Source organism: Chrysemys picta, chromosome 7 (assembly GCF_011386835.1).
Source record: "Chrysemys picta bellii isolate R12L10 chromosome 7, ASM1138683v2, whole genome shotgun sequence".
NCBI classification, from domain to species: Eukaryota; Metazoa; Chordata; order Testudines; family Emydidae; genus Chrysemys; species Chrysemys picta.
In genome coordinates, this window is record NC_088797.1 from 116129900 (window position 1) to 116147902 (window position 18003).

General features: G+C 39.8%; 1 protein-coding gene across 6 annotated transcripts in view; it reads right to left on the reverse strand.

The window, feature by feature from the left end:
* The window catches only part of ATRNL1 (attractin like 1), a 976173-nt gene that overhangs the window by 721475 nt on the left and 236695 nt on the right, over positions 1 to 18003 (reverse strand). For all 6 annotated transcript variants that reach the window (XR_010589324.1, XM_005293856.5, XM_065552410.1 and 3 more), the window contains exons 11-13: positions 15436 to 15520; positions 12132 to 12340; positions 254 to 372 (exon numbers count right to left, since the gene is read on the reverse strand). Coding sequence is in view for 5 of the 6 variants with exons in the window: in XM_005293856.5 (XP_005293913.1) it covers positions 254 to 372; positions 12132 to 12340; positions 15436 to 15520 (413 nt within the window). In the remaining variant the exon portion in view is untranslated. The remainder of the gene's footprint in view (positions 1 to 253; positions 373 to 12131; positions 12341 to 15435; positions 15521 to 18003) is intronic.

Below are 18003 nucleotides of genomic sequence, written 5' to 3' on the forward strand. Positions count from 1 at the left end.
TCCTTGGATGCCTATCTCCCATAGATTCCTTTAAAAATCCCAGCCAATACTGCCATATGTTCACTTTTTTTATATGATAACAGACTAAGAACTTAAATTACCTGGTAGGGTATAGGATAACTTAGAAAGTTTTAGTTGAAGGATGGGGAGCAGTCAAAAGTAAGGTAACAGAAAGTTTCAATTTTCAGAAGTTTTTCCTTTGCATTATCACTCTGGATATGTTAACTATATATCCATAGACTCAAATACTCACCATACTGCAGTTACTGTTCGCTGAAATGCACTTCTTGTCATCACACCACTGGCAACCATTTGTATTGGCGGTACAACTGGCACAGTCTGCATATCTGTAACATCTGTCATCTGCAGCAGCTGTAGTACAAATGAGAGACAAAACAAATGGCAAGATGAAAGAGAGAGTGCACCACATTTCTTAATTCACACATTTTTAACAGCTGCTTGGGACAATATCTGGCATTTTTTCATTGCAAACAATCTAAGATGCAATTTACTTAATATGAAATCAACCATATTAGGTTAATGTTATTTACCCCCTTTAAAACACCTGTTCTTTAAACACATATTAGTTGAAGTTCCATAAGACCCTGACCTGTCAAAGAAACAGTCCTTGATTTGTAACCTATAGACTGATACTAGAACAGTACATGGACCAAAGAAACATGTTAATAGCCTTTTATTCTATCCCTTGTTCGTTAATTTAACGAAGTGAGTAAGTATACTTTTAGGCTTGACCTCTTTACAAAAATAGTAGGTTATTATGCAAGAAGACAGCAGTAAAACAAATAAAAACAAAACCTAACAAGATCATTCTGTAACTGATAAGAACCAATTCTAACTCTTAATTGATTTCATAAACTTTCAATACTGTATACAGTAGAACCTCAGAGTTACAAACATCTTGGGAGTGGAGGTTGTTCGTAACTCTGAAATGTTTGTAACAAAACGTTATGATAGCTCTTTCAAAAGTTTACAACTGAACATTGACTTAATACAGTTTTGAAACTTTACTATGCAGAAGAAAAATGCTGCTTTTACCCATCTTAATTTAAACGAAACAAGTACAGAAACAGTTTCCTTACCTTGTCAAATTTTTTTTTTTTAAACTTTCCCTTTTTTTTTTTTAGTAGTTTACATTTAACACAGTACTGTACTATATTTGCTTCGGCTGCTTCTTTTTATTTATTTGGGCTCTGCTGCTACCTGATTGTATACTTCGGGTTCCAAATGAGATATGTGATTCACCGATCAGTTCGTAACTCTGGTGTTTGTAACTCTGAGGTTCGACTGTAGTAAATTACCATGGTTTTAAAAGAACAACTATTTGGAATATGCTACAAAGATAAACACTGTAATGTACATTTTACTAGATTTTCAATACAAAGTATATTCAAAGAATAGTTTGTTCTCCAATATATTGTTTTTATTTTACTCATCTTAACTATTTCACTTGTCATGTTACAATAATAGATAGTTTTGATATTTCTATACCCAACTTCTCTTGTGGGAAACCAACTGGAGTTGTTATTTTGGGGGCTTGTTTGTTTGTTTTTTGGGGTTTTCTGGCAATGAAGTAGCAAGTATGTGGCATTTTGGATATTTCTCCACTGCCATAATTAGCCGACTAATCACACATTACTTTTTAAAAATATGTTTATACTTAGCTGTGAGCATGGCATTTACCATACTGAAAATGTGGGTATGAGATTTACATGAAGATCAAAATGTAAGTAAAATATACTGCAATATAATCTGTTTTACAAAAACATAAAACCAAAACAGAGATTGGTTAACCTTAGCTAAATCATAACAGAACTTTAATATAGTCAGAAATCCGGTGGGATATATGCTGAGCTGTTCCAGGTTGCCCTTTAATCCCTTCAGTATCAGCTACATGAAGTCTAGGAGATGACCTAAAAATGAAGTCTAGATAACAGGATACAGCCATTTGGACATCCAAGGTATAAAGCTTTCCTCTGAGTTGGAGTGAGGCTTCAGAAAAAACATTGGAAGAGCCGTGGTTTGATTGAGGTGGAATGCAGAAAATATCTTGGGCATAAACTCAGGGTGTGACCCAAGAGAGACCTTTTCTTTGTGAAAGATTGTGAAACATAGGTCAGCTAGAAGTGCCTGAAGTTCAGACACTCTCCTAGCATAAGTAATTGCTACCAAAAACTGACAGAAGCAGCAAAGATGATGTTGCCAAAGGTTCAAAAGGATGATCCATTAAGTATGACAAAACCAAGTTCAGATCCCATGTGAAATGTGTGTGGGTGTGTTGTCCTCAAAGAAAACGTCAAAATAATTGCTTAGTAGTTGGTGACATGGACTGCAATTGATGAAACTAAACGCCTATGTCGAGGAGGCTTAGATCTCCTTCTAGAGACATCCCGGGCTCTTGGCTGGTAAAATGAGAACCTATAGTGAGATCAAGTTTAAACTTTTCATCATTAGAGTGTAAACTCTCAGAGAGCAGAGTTGCTCAAGAATTTTTTAACATGCACATGGTATCATACGGATTTTTTGGGGGGGGGAAACAGCTTAGAACCTTCAAACAAAAGGTCTTTGATGGAAATAGTTGTAGCCATGGAACGCAAAGCAGTGTCTGGTGCATCAATGGCTTCTTGAAGAGAAGTGCAGGCTCTGAGACGTCTTTCAGATATTATTGCCATGAACTGTCTCTTGTATTCTTCAAACAATTTGTCTGCAAATTTCACTATTGATGACCAATTAACAAACATGTATTTGGAAGGCAAAGCCTGGTAATTTGATACCCTCAGTTGAAGACATGCAATGGCATAGGCTTTCCTTCCATACAGGATTTATTAGCTGCAATGACTACCAGAGTCTGAAATACGATAGGTCAGTGGTTCTCAAACATTTCTCCCCCCCCGCCCCGCCCAAGGACCACTTGAAAATTGATGAGGGTCTCAGCGGACCACTTAATGATCTTTCCAAATGTTGTTTGTACCGTTAGCTAACTTTGGATAAAAGTGCTATATATATAAAAAAAAAATTTTGTTCTACAAATAAAAGCACACAACTCGTATTTTAATATCAGTAGTCTTACCTTTCTAATGTGATGGATGTGCCCTCCCGCCGCAGCAGCCCCCAAGCTGGGCTGGGAAGGAAGGGGTCTCTCCCCTGCCACAGCAGACACAGAGCTGAGGCTAGGAAGGAGGCCATCTCTCCCCGGCAGCCACAGCCCTGGAGCTGGGGAAAGTCACCTCTTCTTCTGCATATCCCAAATTCCCCCCACCCTCTAAGGTGCACACCTGCGTGGCTCCACTAATTAGGTGGGTTGCCCTTCATTCTTTCGTGTGCAGCCGCCCAGGGAACTATTCACGGATCACCTGAATGGAGCTCGCGGACCACTGGTGGTCCACGGACCACAGTTTGAGAACCTCTGGGATAGGTGAAATAGTAGTCAAATTCCTGTTGAGGAACCGGGTAACACTTGTCCACACATTTGGCAGTATGTGGTACAGAAGCCGGTCTCTGCCAAAGTGTTTAAAAAGGGCTTTGTAAATGGGAAGGGCAACTCTTTCAGGTGCTGGAGCCTTCGGAATGTCTAAAAATTCATGCAGATTGCCTTGCACAACTTTCGCTTGCGCCCATAGGGATATGGCCGCCCTCATAATAAGATCCCGAAAGATCTTAAACTCTTGAGGAGGAGAGAACTCTGCTGTTATGGTCTCATCAGAGGAAGATGAAGAAATGTAGGGAGGTAGTTCTGTGGCTTCATCCCTGGGTTTCTCTTCCTCAGTTGGTCCCAACATTGGGGGTGGCTGATGGGCCAGAAGGGGGTCTTCCCTGACAGGAATAGAGGCTAGAGATGCTGACTTTCTTCCCAACTGCACTGCAGATGGGGATCTAGAAACACTGAGAGCAATCCAGAGTGCCCAGTAAGGAAGGGTGGATAGTTCAATCTCTGCACTGCACGCAGTGGTGGACACTAAGCTGGCTTATAAGCTTTCCTGTTCCGTACCATGGGTTAGAGCCGTGTCTGTAGAACGTGACCTGAAAGGTGATCTAAAAGACCTTGCAAGATGAATAGGTCATGCTCCAAATTTGAACAAGAGGAGGAGCTGCTCTGGTGGGTGGCAGGGGAGACAACAGCCAGCAATGCATGCTGTTACGTGGACAGTAATGCTAGAGTTGAAGCTGGTTTTGTTAGACAAGTTAGATGTCTTCAAGTCACCAGGGTCCGATGAAATGCATCCTAGAATATTCAAGGAGATGACTGAGGAGATATCTGAGCCATTAGCTATTATCTTTGAAAAGTCATGGAAGACGGGAGAGATTCCAGAAGACTGGAAAAGGGCAAATATAGTGCCAATCTATAAAAAGGGAAATAAGGACAACCCAGGGAATTACAGACCAATCAGCTTCATTTCTCTAATGGAGCAAATAATTACGCAATGAATTTGCAAACATCTAGAAGATAATAAGGTCAAGTAACAGTCAACATGGATTTGTCAAGAACAAATTGTATCAAACCAACCTGATAGCTTTCTTTGACAGGATAACAAGCCTTGTTGAAAGGGGGGAAGCAGTAGACATGGTATATCTTGACTTTAGTAAAGTTTTTGATACGGTCTTGCATGACCTTCTCATAAACAAACTAGGGAAATGCAACCTAGACGGAGCTACTATAAGGTGGGTGCAAAACTGGTTGGAAAATTTTTCCCAGAGAGTAGTTATCAGTGGTTCACAGTCATGCTGGAAGGGCATAACAAGTGGGGTCCTGCAGGGATCAGTTCTGGGTCCGGTTCTGTTCAATATCTTCATCAATTATTTAGATAATGGCATAGACAGTACATTTATAAAGTTTTCAGATGATACCAAGCTGGGAGGGGTTGCAAGTGCTTTGGAGGATAGAATTAAAATTCAAAATGATCTGGACAAACTGGAGAAATGGTCTGAAGTAAATAGGATGAAATTCAACAAGGACAAATGCAAAGTACTCCATTTAGGAAGGAACAATCCATTGCACACATACAAAATGGGAAATGACTGCCTGGGAAGGAATACTGCAGAAAGGGATCTGGGGGTCATAGTGGACCATAAGCTAAATATGCGTCAACAGTATAACACTGTTGCAAAAAAAGCGAACATCGTTCTGGGATGTATTAGCAGGAGTATTGTAAGCAAGTCACAAGTAGTAATTCTTCTGCTCTACTCCACGCTGATAAGGCCTCAGCTGGAGTACTGTGTCCAGTTCTGGGTGCCACGTTTCAGGAAAGATGTGGACAAATTGGAGAAAGTCCAGCGAAGAGCAACAAAAATGATTAAAGGTCTAGAAAACATGACCTATGAGGGAAGATTGAAAAAATTGGGTTTGTTTAGTCTGGAGAAGAGAAGACTGAAAGGGGACATAACAGTTTTCAAGTACATTAAAAGGTTGTTACAAGGAAGAGGGAGAAAAATTGTTTTAGTTAAACTCTGAGGGTAGGACAAGAAGCAATGGACTTAAATTACAGTGAGGGCGGTTTAGGTTGGACATTAGGAAAAACTTCTGTCAGGGTAGTTGAGCATTGGAACAAATTGCCTAGGGAGGTTGTGGAATGTCCATCTTTGGCGATTAAGTGCAAGTTAGACAAACACCTACTAGGGATGGTCTAGATAATACTTTGGCCAGCCATGAGTGTAGGGGACTGGACTAGATGACCTCTCGAGATCCCTTCCAGTTCTATGATTCAGGTGGACTGCAGAGGACAAAATGCTGACTAATATCCAGACTCTGCCAATGGTGCTCACAGTGCCAGCATTATATATAGTGTTGATATTATCAATGGTGCTGATTGAGCAGACGACAAGGAAGACAGAGCCAATATGGCTGAAGTCGCTGCTGCTACTGGTACCAGATGTTGAAGCAGCAACAAATCAGGCACAGAAAGGTACAGCAAGCCTTTGCTGCAAAGACCATCTATGGTGTTGCTGGTACCAAAACAGGAGGTAAGTGCTCCACAGACAATACCCAACTGTGCCAGAGTGGAGGTAGTTCCCAGCAGCAAAAATGAAAGCACCAGTCTTGATGGCCATGTTGGAGTCAATGGTGCCAACTCAGACAGTACCAGTGAACATAGATGTTTATAACCTGATTTCAGCACAGAGCCGGAGGACTTCTTAGATAATTTATTCTATTCACGTGACAAAGTATGAGACCTAGATAATCTATCAGCCTCAGCGGATGAAGATAACTTCTGCTTCAAAGAGGCTACAGGAGAAGAAGGTGGCCTCTTCAGATTTTGGTTTTGGGGCTGGAACAGCCAGAGGGGCAATCCTCATAGAATCACAGAAGTGTAGGACTGGAAGGGATCTTGAGAGGTCATCTGGTCCAGTCCCCAACACTCAAGGCCAGACTGCACAATAAGTAGACCATTCCTGACAGGTGATTGTCAAACCTGTTCTTGAAAACTTCCAATGACGGAGATTCCACAACCTCCCTAGGCAATTTGTTCCAATATTTAACTCGCCTGACAGGAAGTTTTTCCTAATGTCCAACCTAAACCGCCCTTACTGCAATTTAAGTCCATTGCTTCTTGTCCTAGCCTCAGAGGTTAACAAGAATCATTTTTCTCCCTCCTCCTTGTAACAATCTTTTACGTACTTGAAAATTGTTATCATCGGTATTTGAAACTCCAGTTTATCATCCCAATATCTATATGCTGTTACTTATCCCCTTATTATCGTCTATGCATTTGCAACTTCATTGCTTAATTATTTGCTCCATTATCTTTCCAGGTACTGAAGATAAGCTGAATGTTCTGTTATTCCCCAGATTGTCCTTATTACCCCTTTTTATATATACAGCTCTACCCAGATATAACACTGTCCTCAGGGGAGCCAAAAAATCTTACTCCGTTATAGGTGAAACCACGTTATATTGAACTTGCTTTGATCCGCCGGAGTGCGCAGCCCCGTCTCCCTGGAGCGCTGCTTTACCGCGTTATATCCGAATTCATGTTATATCAGGTAGCGTTATATCGGGGTAGAGGTGTATATAAATTGGTACTGTATTTGCACTCTTCCAGTCCTCTGGAATCTCTCCCGTCTTTCATGAGTTTTTGAAGATAATGCTAATAATGGCCAGTAAAGAAAACCAAAGTTCAAGAATAACAGGGAACTCCAACTCTCACATGAGCGGTCAGAAGGAACTGACAGGGAGACAGTAACCAGGCCCATTTTATACCCTCAACTCTGCACAAGGATAGCGGGGGGTGCATACACTACTCATTGGTACTGCTGGCAAAAGTCTCGAACTCAAGTGCACTGAGCACTTATACAAATATGCACCTACAGTGGAATCTATATGTGAACAATCACTATTCAAGGTGTATCCTTTCTGTACTGCTGTATGGTTGTGAAACATGGACACTATGCCTCTCAGACTGGGCAAAGCTGGAGGTTTTTTCCACACAAAATGCCAACATTGTATATTGGACATAAAGTGAAACAACTACATTCATAATGCAGATGTTTACGGTCGCTCTGGTCTACAGACTAGTGGGGCTATTATCTGCAGCTTACGCTTTTCAGACATGTCAACAGAATGCTCCAAGATGTTCTGGTGAAAGCCATTCCTCGGGTGGCTTGTAATATATGAGAAAACTCCACTAACCAAGGGGTGGAGGCAGCCCAGAGGCAGACTCGATTACATGGGTGCATTAACTCTGTTTTGATGTTGGACTTTTGGCCTGTCAAGCCCTTGCAGTTACACAGAAACAGACAAAATTGCAAACGATTGCTACAGCTGACCATACGGCTAAGCACTGAAGACGACGACCATAGTGGTGAGGAGGCATTGAGCCACTGTGACGGGTTGGATCACAGAAACCCCCTTGGGAGCTGCCACCCGATGTGCAAAGACTACCCCTGCTTCTGCTTTCCCTGCCAGCTCAGGACTCCAGCACCCTGTCTTGCTGAACCAGACACTCCTGTCTGGCTCCAGACACAGATCCAGGGTCTGAATCTCCTGTCCCAAAGCTGCAGGTTACCTAAAAACAGCTTACAGAAGTGCGCTTGTCTTTAGCACTCAGATGCTCAACTCCCAATGGAGTCTAAACCCAAATAAATCCGTTTTACCCTGCATAAAGCTTATGCAGGGCAAACTCATAAATTGTTCGCCCTCTATAACACTGATAGAGAGATATGCACAGTTGTTTGCTCCCCCAGGTATTAATACATACTCTGGGTAAATTACTAAATAAAAAGTGATTTTATTAAATACAGACAGTAGGATTTAAGTGGTTCAAAGTAGTAACAGACAGAACAAAGTAAGTCACCAAGCAAAATAAAATAAAATGCGCAAATTTATGCCTAATCAAACTAAATACAGATAATCTCACCCTCAGAGATGTTTCAGTAAGTTTTTCTCAGACTGGACACCTTCCAGGCCTGGGCACAATTCTTTCCCCTGGTACAGCTCTTGTTGCAGCTCAGGTGGTAGCTAGGGGATTCTTCATGATGGCTTCTCCCCTTCTCTGTTCTCTTCCCCCCCTTTATATATCTTTTGCATAAGGCGGGAACTCTTTGTCTCTCTGGGTTTCCACCCCCCCTCACTGGAAAAGCACCAGGTTAAAGATGGATTCCAGTTCAGGTGACATGATCACATGTCACTGCAAGACTTCATTACTCACTTGCCAGCACACACATATACAGGAAGACTCACAGGTAAATACAGCCATCTGCAGACAATGGGAGTCATCAAGATTCCAAACCATCATTAATGGTCCACACTTTACACAATTACAATAGGCCCTCAGAGTTACATTTTATATTTCTAGTTTTAGATACAAGAGTGGTACATTTATACAAATCAGATGATCACACTCAGTAGATTATAAGCTTTGTAATGATACCTTACAAGAGACCTTTTGCGTGAGGCATATCCCAGTTACTTACATTCCCTTATTACCGTATTTTCTCTAAAACTATCTCAGTTACATTATATTGACTTATTATCAAGTTTTTATAAAACCATATAGACTGCACAACGTCACAGCCACATTATGCGTACCTTGGATCTTCACAAATGCATGAAGGTCTACAGGACTTCTCCAGGATTAGAATGCCATTCCCCTTGCCTGCGATTCGAGCAATCAAACCTCATTCCCCCTCCCTAATGAATATTTCCACTGCCTTTTCATGATTTATTTGTGTGTATATATATATATGAATGAGAGGACATGATTTGGCTTTTTAGGATGATCAACCTATTTTTTGTTGCTTTTGAAGTTAAAAATTTTCAAGATTTGGAGGGGACAAAAAGAGTGGGAGGGGCAAAGTTTTTTAGATCCCTTATGAAATGGTTTACAGAAAAATAAGAAAAAGACAAGAAACATTCTTCAGAAGGCAATTTTGTGTGGTTGACATCTTCCTATGCTACCCAGCATTTGTTTTGAGCAATCATCAAATCATAATATGTTTGCAACTTTACATCCTGATGGGAGACAGTTCAGGGGAAAATTGACTGAAAAGTAAACTAGGTTTATATTAGAGGTACAGCAAACATGCAGAAAGTACAATGGTAAAACAAACATTTAAAGTATTTCAGCAGTTTAATATTATGGAGCTTATACATGTGTTGCACAGCCACATTTTGAGTGAACTGTTTTATATTATTCTCTCAGAAAGATACACAGAATGAGTATCAGATATGTGGAGTTGTACTGTATATCTGTGTTCATGTAAACGACAAAAAAAACCCACTTTCAACAGCAATTTAGCTCGCAAATTTTAAATTTACAGTTTAGGAATGGTGTACAATAGCAATTGATAAAGATAACTTGCTAGTTGAATCAATACAGTTATGATGCCAAACACACATTTTGACATACTATAACATAAAGAATGCAAAAACTGGCTCAGTTCAGTGTTTTTCCACCTGTGACTGTAGTATAATCCCTTACCCAATTCTCGAGTTAGACCTGTGAACTATCTGAGCAAATGACACTTCCTCTATCTGCTATTTGCGTGTACAGACATGACTACATTGTTAATTGTCATTTTGGGAACCTGTGCTCTGGCTGCTATAATGGTTTCCATGGCTCAGAATAATGTGGGTAATTTTTTTTTTGAACACCGCAAAGCAGGGAAAGGTGGAGAGAGAGGAAGGTCAGTTCTCTGACTATATTTGAGCCCCCTGGGCCAAATTCTCTTCTCATTTTTATCAGTGTAAATTCAGAGTAACTCCACTGATGTAAATGGAGCTATTTTGGATCTACTCCAGTGTAACTGACAGAAGAATTTAGGTCCTTTTATTTATTCCTATCAGTTATGGTTTGAGTACTCTCTCTTTCATTTACAGACCTGTAATTTATCACCCTACTCATGGTTCTGCAAACCTGGCACTACAAGGATGGGCTAACCGTAATCCTCACTAATATATCACTCCAAAGGTCAGACAAACTTTCACCAGAGCATAAGCAAGATGGTCCATTTCAACTCATTATTAATGTAGAGTGTTCTTCAATCACCATTATATTTTGTAAGCACCACTTTATAGTGTTTTACACAGGACAGGCGCAGGATATAAAACATGCTAGGCAGTAAGATTTGTGAATAGTAGATGTAAACTACAACTAATTTATACAATATATGATTCTGAAGGGGTGTAGCTGGCCCTTTGTGACCCTCTGCTGGAGGCTCTGCCCTAGTAAGGAGCAGCAAAGGTGGGTCCCTCCAGGTCTGCCTAAAAAGCCTGCACACCTCAAATTCAAGCTCTTTTCCCTCATCTACTGGTCCACTCAATCTTGCTGCCACCTCCATCTATTCTCATTTCCCTTACTCCCCACTATCACTCAGTCTAGTTTTTCTGCTTTTCACTTATCTTCCCCCTATCTGTGATGCCTCCTATATCTGGTGCACTGTTCCTATCCTCATCCAATAAGCACCTTCTTTCTCTGTCCTCAAATTTCTCTTTAAAACCCACTGTTGCAAGCAATGCTTCCTTTCTTTTCATCAGTGATCCCCCTCCCCCTTTACAGCTCTTGAACCACATCTTCGCTAGTGTTTTACTATCTTATATAGACCTGACTCTCTTTAGAGATGGGAAACATGTCATAGTTTTGTTTGGAAAGCTATATATAATAGCTATATAATGTTTATAAAATTATTAACCGCTAACATTATAAAAACACCTGCAGACCAGCACTAACACTGGCGTTTCTGATGTCAAAAGAAAAGCAGATGGGTCAATTTGATGATAATATTTCTTAAAACTTAGTGACCTCCAAAACGATGTATAAGAACATAAGAACGGTCATACTGTGTCAGACCAAAGGTCCATCAAGCCAAGTATCCTGTCTTCCGACAGTGGCCAATGCCAGGTGCCCCAGATGGAATGAACAGAACAGGTCAACATTAGGTGATCCATTCCCTGTTGCTCATTCCCAGCTTCTGGCAAACAGAGGCTATGGACACCATCCTGGCTAATAGCCATTGATGGACCGATCCTCCATGAATTTATCTAGTTCTTTTTTAAACCCTGTTATAGTCTTTGCCTTCACAACATCCTCTGGCAAAGAGTTCCACAGGTTGACTGGGCGCTGTGTGAAGAAATACTTCTTTTTGTTTGTTTGAAACCTGCTGCCTATTAATTTCATTTGGTGACTCCCTAGTCCATGTGTTATGAGAAGGAGTAAATAACACTTCATAATTTTATAGACCTCTACCATATCCTCCCTTAGTCATCTCTTTTCCAAGCTGAAAAGAGACAGTCTTATTAATCTCTCCTCGTACAGAAGCTGTTCCATACCCCTTGTGATTTCTTCCCTTCTTGGAAAACTTAGAAGATATACAATATTTTATTTCTATTTCTTTCCATTCTGACACCTTAATTATAAAATCTTTCCAGTAAAAGAAGGACCTGTGAGGAAACTAAGATATATCCTGTTATTCACCATTACATTTCATTTCTAAAGAGTTTTCCCTTACTATAAACTAAAGAGAGGGTGATAGCTGTCAATCCTGAAGCACCGGAGGTTAAACAACTGATGTTAAATATAAGAAAATGTCTTTATACAGTTATGGAAGCATTGCTACACTTGACATTAAGCAAAATTATAATTCAATGAAGTGCAGAAAAGATAAAAAAAAATCACTCTTACCTGTTTTTCTGGTACACTTTGCTTCAAGGACATTGTTAGCATGTCCAGATTCCCAGGATTCACAATGATTTTTGTTCCACAGACATCTTATCCCTGGACCAGCATTTTTACACAGTTCTTCTTGTCTGAATGCTTCACAGTCTGGAGGCTTGTACACAAGGATATCATTCAACAGAACACTTGAAAAACCCCCAAATATGTACATGGACCTAATGACAAAAGAAAGGGAATATAAAATAACTGTTTTTATAAATAAAGCATTATTAAAGCTATATCCTCTTGCTTTTTTAGCCACCTTTACATATATTATGGCACTATTCTTCACAACAGTCAAATTAAGACTGTGTCAGTGTTTCCCTTAAAAACCTCAAAGTTCATGTGCTTTTTTTTTTTCAAAAGTTTGCTCCAAAATGAAGCTTAAAGTATGTCTAAACTCAGCCAAACTATATGTATTAGAAAAATATAGAGCAGTACATAGAAAATGGGTGGGAAGAAGGAAAAAGGACTGTGTATTCTTTTTTGGTGTGAGGTAATGTGAACATGTACTGTATGAACTAGATGGTCTGCAATAAGAGATTGGGACTAAAGAGCATTTCTCTTTGAGACTGAAGATTCCAAGGACAAGTAACACCAGCTAGCAGTCATGGACATATCTCTTAGCTAGCAGTACATTTCTGGATTTGAGGCCATAGTTCTTCCCCCTTCTCATTTAAAATTAAGAAGATCTGAAGAATTAATCTAGATCTCTCTAGCATCATATACTCCCAAGGGGACCTCTTGTTTGGTAGTGATACAAGTATCAATGGGCTCTGAGGCACCTCCAAAGCAGTACAGTTTATGTTAAAGAGCTATAATAATATAGTAAGATCTGAAGAACAACTGGGTATTTTACTGCAATTTCAATTCATTGTTAGCAGCCAAATCTTAAAGCTTCAGATATAGTTTAGATAAGAATCAATCCTTTAAATTTCCCTTATCACTATTTGTGAGACACTAGCAATAGATACACTCTTTCATTATGAGCAATTCTTCTCTGCTAATGAAACAATCTACACATATTTCATTAGTGAATTTGAAGTGCAGTGTTTGCTGATCATTGCAATTTGCAGCTGTTATTTATCTCAAGGACTGAGATATTGCTGCATTATTATTACTACATATTATTGCATTATTTTTAATATAATATTCATGTGTAAAGTAACTTATATACTCTATAATTATTGATGTGTTTAATTATTTACACATTCAGATTATTGGAAAGTGGTAAATCATGCAAAAAAGGCAACATACAATTCTTGGCATTTAAAAGTGATCATTTATGGTATCAACAACTGCCACATGTTAGGACATAAGTGAAACCCATGAGAGAGGGCCAATGAGAAAATGTTCTTTGAGATCCTCTTAACTAAGTTTCCTATAAAACTCTTCCTTCAGAACAGGGGTCCCCAACACGGTTAGCACCTGCCTACTGGCCATCAGACAAGCACCTGCCTACTGGCCATCAGACAAGCAGCCACCGACAGGCCGCCGAGAAGCGGCAATGTCAAAAAGCGTTGCCGCCAAAATGCCTTTCGGCGGCAACACCTCTTGATGACGCTACTTCTTGGAGGCATTTTGGCGGCGACGTTTCTAGGCGGCATTTCGGCGACTGCTTGTCCGGCTGCCATGTTCCTCGGTGGCTAGTCGTCCGGCGCCCGCCACACGGAAAAGTAGGGGACCACTGCTTCAGAGGGATAATGTTTGCCCCACCATCATTGGATGAAGCAAGGAGTTTGGCCATCAAGTCCTGCAAACCTCAAATGATCTGCCAAAAGCTAAAGCCACTTGCACAGAGGCCATGTGTGTCCATGCCAGCTCTGGGGCCCACAGTATTGCCCTCCCATTCCCTGCCAAAGTAGCTATGCTGGGTTTCCTCTGTGGACAGCAACCTTTACAAAGGGTTTGCTGGGGGTTGAAAAAATAATGTAGCCTGGAGCTGGTAACTGTTGGTACATACTGACTTTAATGATGATCACTGCATGGGAATCATCTAACGCTTACTTTTTCACACAATAAGTAAATTTCTCCTAGAAGCTTATGATTTTTGACACTAAATCACCTACAGTGTGCTACTGAATTTAGAAAAAGAATTTATACATTACATCCAAGTGATTACTATACTTGGTGTTGGATTTCAAACACACTGTAAATCACTAAACATCCTCGCCGCGCATTAAGCATTGGGGACCTTTGTTCAGCTGTATGGTGAAAGTGAATTGCCACCTTTAACTGCAAAGATCCAGCAAGCAGGTAGGAAAGAGGTCGTTGCCCCTTTATGCAGCCCTCTCTCCCCGAAAGGATTACCAGTTCCAGGTAAAGATGTAGGAAGAAACACAACTGGATGAGGTCAGTTCGGGGAGGAGACGCTGCCCCCTTCCAGCTGACTGGAAGTGTGTGGGAGGTTATTTATACCCAAGGCAGTTCCAGGAAAGACCTCTAATGCAGACCAGGCTAGCATCACCTACCCTCCCCACACATGGATCTTTATCTGCTGCGGCCATTATGCTAGTCACCTCTTTTCTCAGGGGGGCTGGGAAGGAATTTTCTCTCACTGCCAGAAAGGCTGAGGCCAGGTGGGTTTGTCACCTTTCACAGTGAGTTAGGGACCTGCTGGAGTAGGAAAGGGGGGTTGGGCCTGTACATGTACTCCATATAGAGTGGTTATATAGTGATCAGATAAAATTCATTGGCAAAGGATTTAAATAAGGCATCCTTTAAATGAGCAGCAACAGCGGATTTGGGGCTCCTGCAACTGGTATGGTGGGGAGTCAATTCCCCACCCTTTATAGCCCACTTAATGCTCACTGGTGTGTGTGTGTGTGTGGGGGGGGGGGTTTGCAGAAGCAGAATGGATGGGAGCAGGATTGAAAAGGGAAAGGGTTGACAGCAGCCCCCTGAGTATATAGAAATATATATGGTATTACCTCCACTGTACAATTATCTGCCAGGTACTCCCAGACATTTAAGAATAAAGTTGCAGCATAATCAAAAACCACATCCAGTGCCCCCTGTCCTGGCAGAGCCAGACAAATGTTCTACCCCTCAGGTTTATATAAACATTCTCTAAATCAACATGCTCCACAACTATCCCAAACAAATGATTTGATGTACTGATGACCAGGATATGTGGGCTACTATTCATATTAATAAATGACATCAACTGTACACATCATGGAATTGCACTTTATGTAAATGTAATTATCATCATAGGTATTTTTTCTTCCTGCAAAAATGGTCAGACACATTTAAAACATGCTTCATTTACCCATTACTGACAACTGCAGTGTGTCCAAATCTGTTCAAATCTCGATGCAGATTAGGTTTTGGTAAAATTTTCCATTCATCACAAGCTAAAAGACAAAAGGAAAGCATATGATTTCCTGTAATAAAGTTTCAAGAGACTTTCACAAAATATATTACATATGTAAATACCAAGATTAAATCAAAGCTGTATATGAGCTATTTTTAGAGGAAAGTAACAATTTGAAACATTGCTAATCAAGGCATTTGAAAAAGGCATGCTAGTATATGATACCCACTTGAAAAACAAATATTCTTTCCGTTCTAAGATGTATTTAAATACTTCATTAAAATCATTTTTACCTTAGTGATAACTAATTTTTCAAATGTCAGGATAAAATATAAAAAACTCCAAAGCAAAAGTCATTTCAATATAAACTTCAAGTCTTTGCAATATCAACTTTAGCTTGGTTATCTAGACAGACTATTTTTTTTTTAAAGTATAGTACATTGTCCTTAACTTTAAAGCCAAAGGTATTGTTGAGAAATAATATAAAAGCAATATATTGCTGCAATGTAGTCTGCTTTATTCTTTCAAACACACTAACGGATATGAAATTTCTTATACTCTTTCCCTGCACCTAACCTCAGGACAGCATACTTATGTCACTAATACCTTGCTATAAATCAGGTGTTTTCTTTTTTTAAACACAGAATGGCCATAGGTGAGTAATTGTGAGATTTTAAAATAGAAACCAAACAATTCAAACCAGCAAAAATGCCTATTCAGTAATATGAGCATGCACAAGGGCTATCCTTAGAGAGAAGTATTATATTATCAAACATTGGAGGGTGAAAAGCATACAGGCAGCTAACTATTTAACAATGAGCCAGGCTGACCTACTTCAAAGCACTTTTACAGCTGTTCAGGGAATTAGGTTTGTTGACTAAGTAATTAAGGTTGCCTTTGGATACACATGCAAATTAGATTTGCAATGCAAACTATTTATAATGTTGTAGAGATGCTTTGTATTTTTAATGTAAAATTATCAAGATAGGATGTGCAAGAGCTGTTGCAACCCCATTTTATAGGGGGAAATAGGATGGGTATAGCCAATTCGGTGTAATGGCTATTGATAATCACAGGAGAATAGCTCTTCACACCAGACCAAAACAAACAAACAAACAAACACTGTTTTGTGAAGGTGGGACAACTGATTAACAAGAGGCATACAGCAAATGTACAGATTTTTTTTAGTTATTTTTAGTGCTAAGAACTATGCTAAACATTTTACAAAAATTAAAAGAGACAACTTCACCAAAAAAATAAAAACCTAAAGAGAGCACATAGAGATAAAGAAGGTTGAGAAATTATGAGATACTTTCATTTTCATACAGTTTATAGGAAAATAGAGAACTATTTGGGGGTTAAAGGAGAAACTCTTTTTTTGTTTCCTTTTTTAAGGAGAAATGCATCTAGAATCATGGAGGAAATCCCAGCATTGAAGAAAGTCATGGTTACTTGTTACTTTGTTGAATCAAAATGATTTAAGCCTGTGTAGTTTGAAACAAGTGATAAACACAAAGGTGTAATCAAAACGAGTCAGGCAAATTTTTTTTTAAATACAAAGACCTTTAATCACAGTCAAATTTTCTTATCAGAAATGTGAGGCCATAAAATATCTAACATATCGACAACAAAATAGCAGAGATTTCAAAATCAGATGATGACTCAATCAGTTTACCAATATGAAGAGACAAGAAAGTAAAGCAACTTTTCATTCATAGAAAACTTCATTTATTCAAACCAACCTATCCAGAAATCTCTCTACTTCCTTAATCTCCTTCCTCAATCACAAGCATCCGACCCATGCATTAATGTATCTCATCTCCTAAACCATCATAAACACCTCTCCATGCTTTTTATTACTCAAGTTGAGTAGCAAAAACTAAGTACTAGGGAGATATTGTCCTATAGTTGTCCTTGAAACAACAATTTCAATAAAAAAAGAAGATCACAGAAGAAGAGGTTACTTATCTTATATGGTAACTGGAGTTCTTCAAGATGTGTGTGTCTAGGTGTGCTCCATTTCAGGTGCACATGTGACCCTTTCACTTTCAGAGATTTTTGGCACCAGTGTTCATTTGGGCCACACATGCACACTAGCTATCATGCCATATATTGAGGATACGTAGGGCTGTGATGGAAAAGCCTCACTCAGTTCCTTCCCTGCTACAAAGTCCCATAGAGATGTGACTCCAATGCAGAGAAGGAAAGTGGGTAGTGGAGGACCCATAGAGACAAACATTTTGAAGGACTCCAGTTACTGTACAAGATTAGTAAACTCTCCTTCTTTGAGTAATGTCCCTATGGGTGATCCACTTCAGGTGACACCTGAGCAGCACTCCTTAGAGAAGGTGGATGCTTTGGCATCTGTTCTAAAACGAATTGAATGAGGTGGTCCCAAATGCAGCATCTACCCAGGATGCATGCACTTGACCATTACACTTTGTGAATGGATGGATGGAGATCCATGTGGCAGCTTTGCAGATTTCTCTGATAGGAATGTCTTTTAGTAGGGCAACAGAGGTA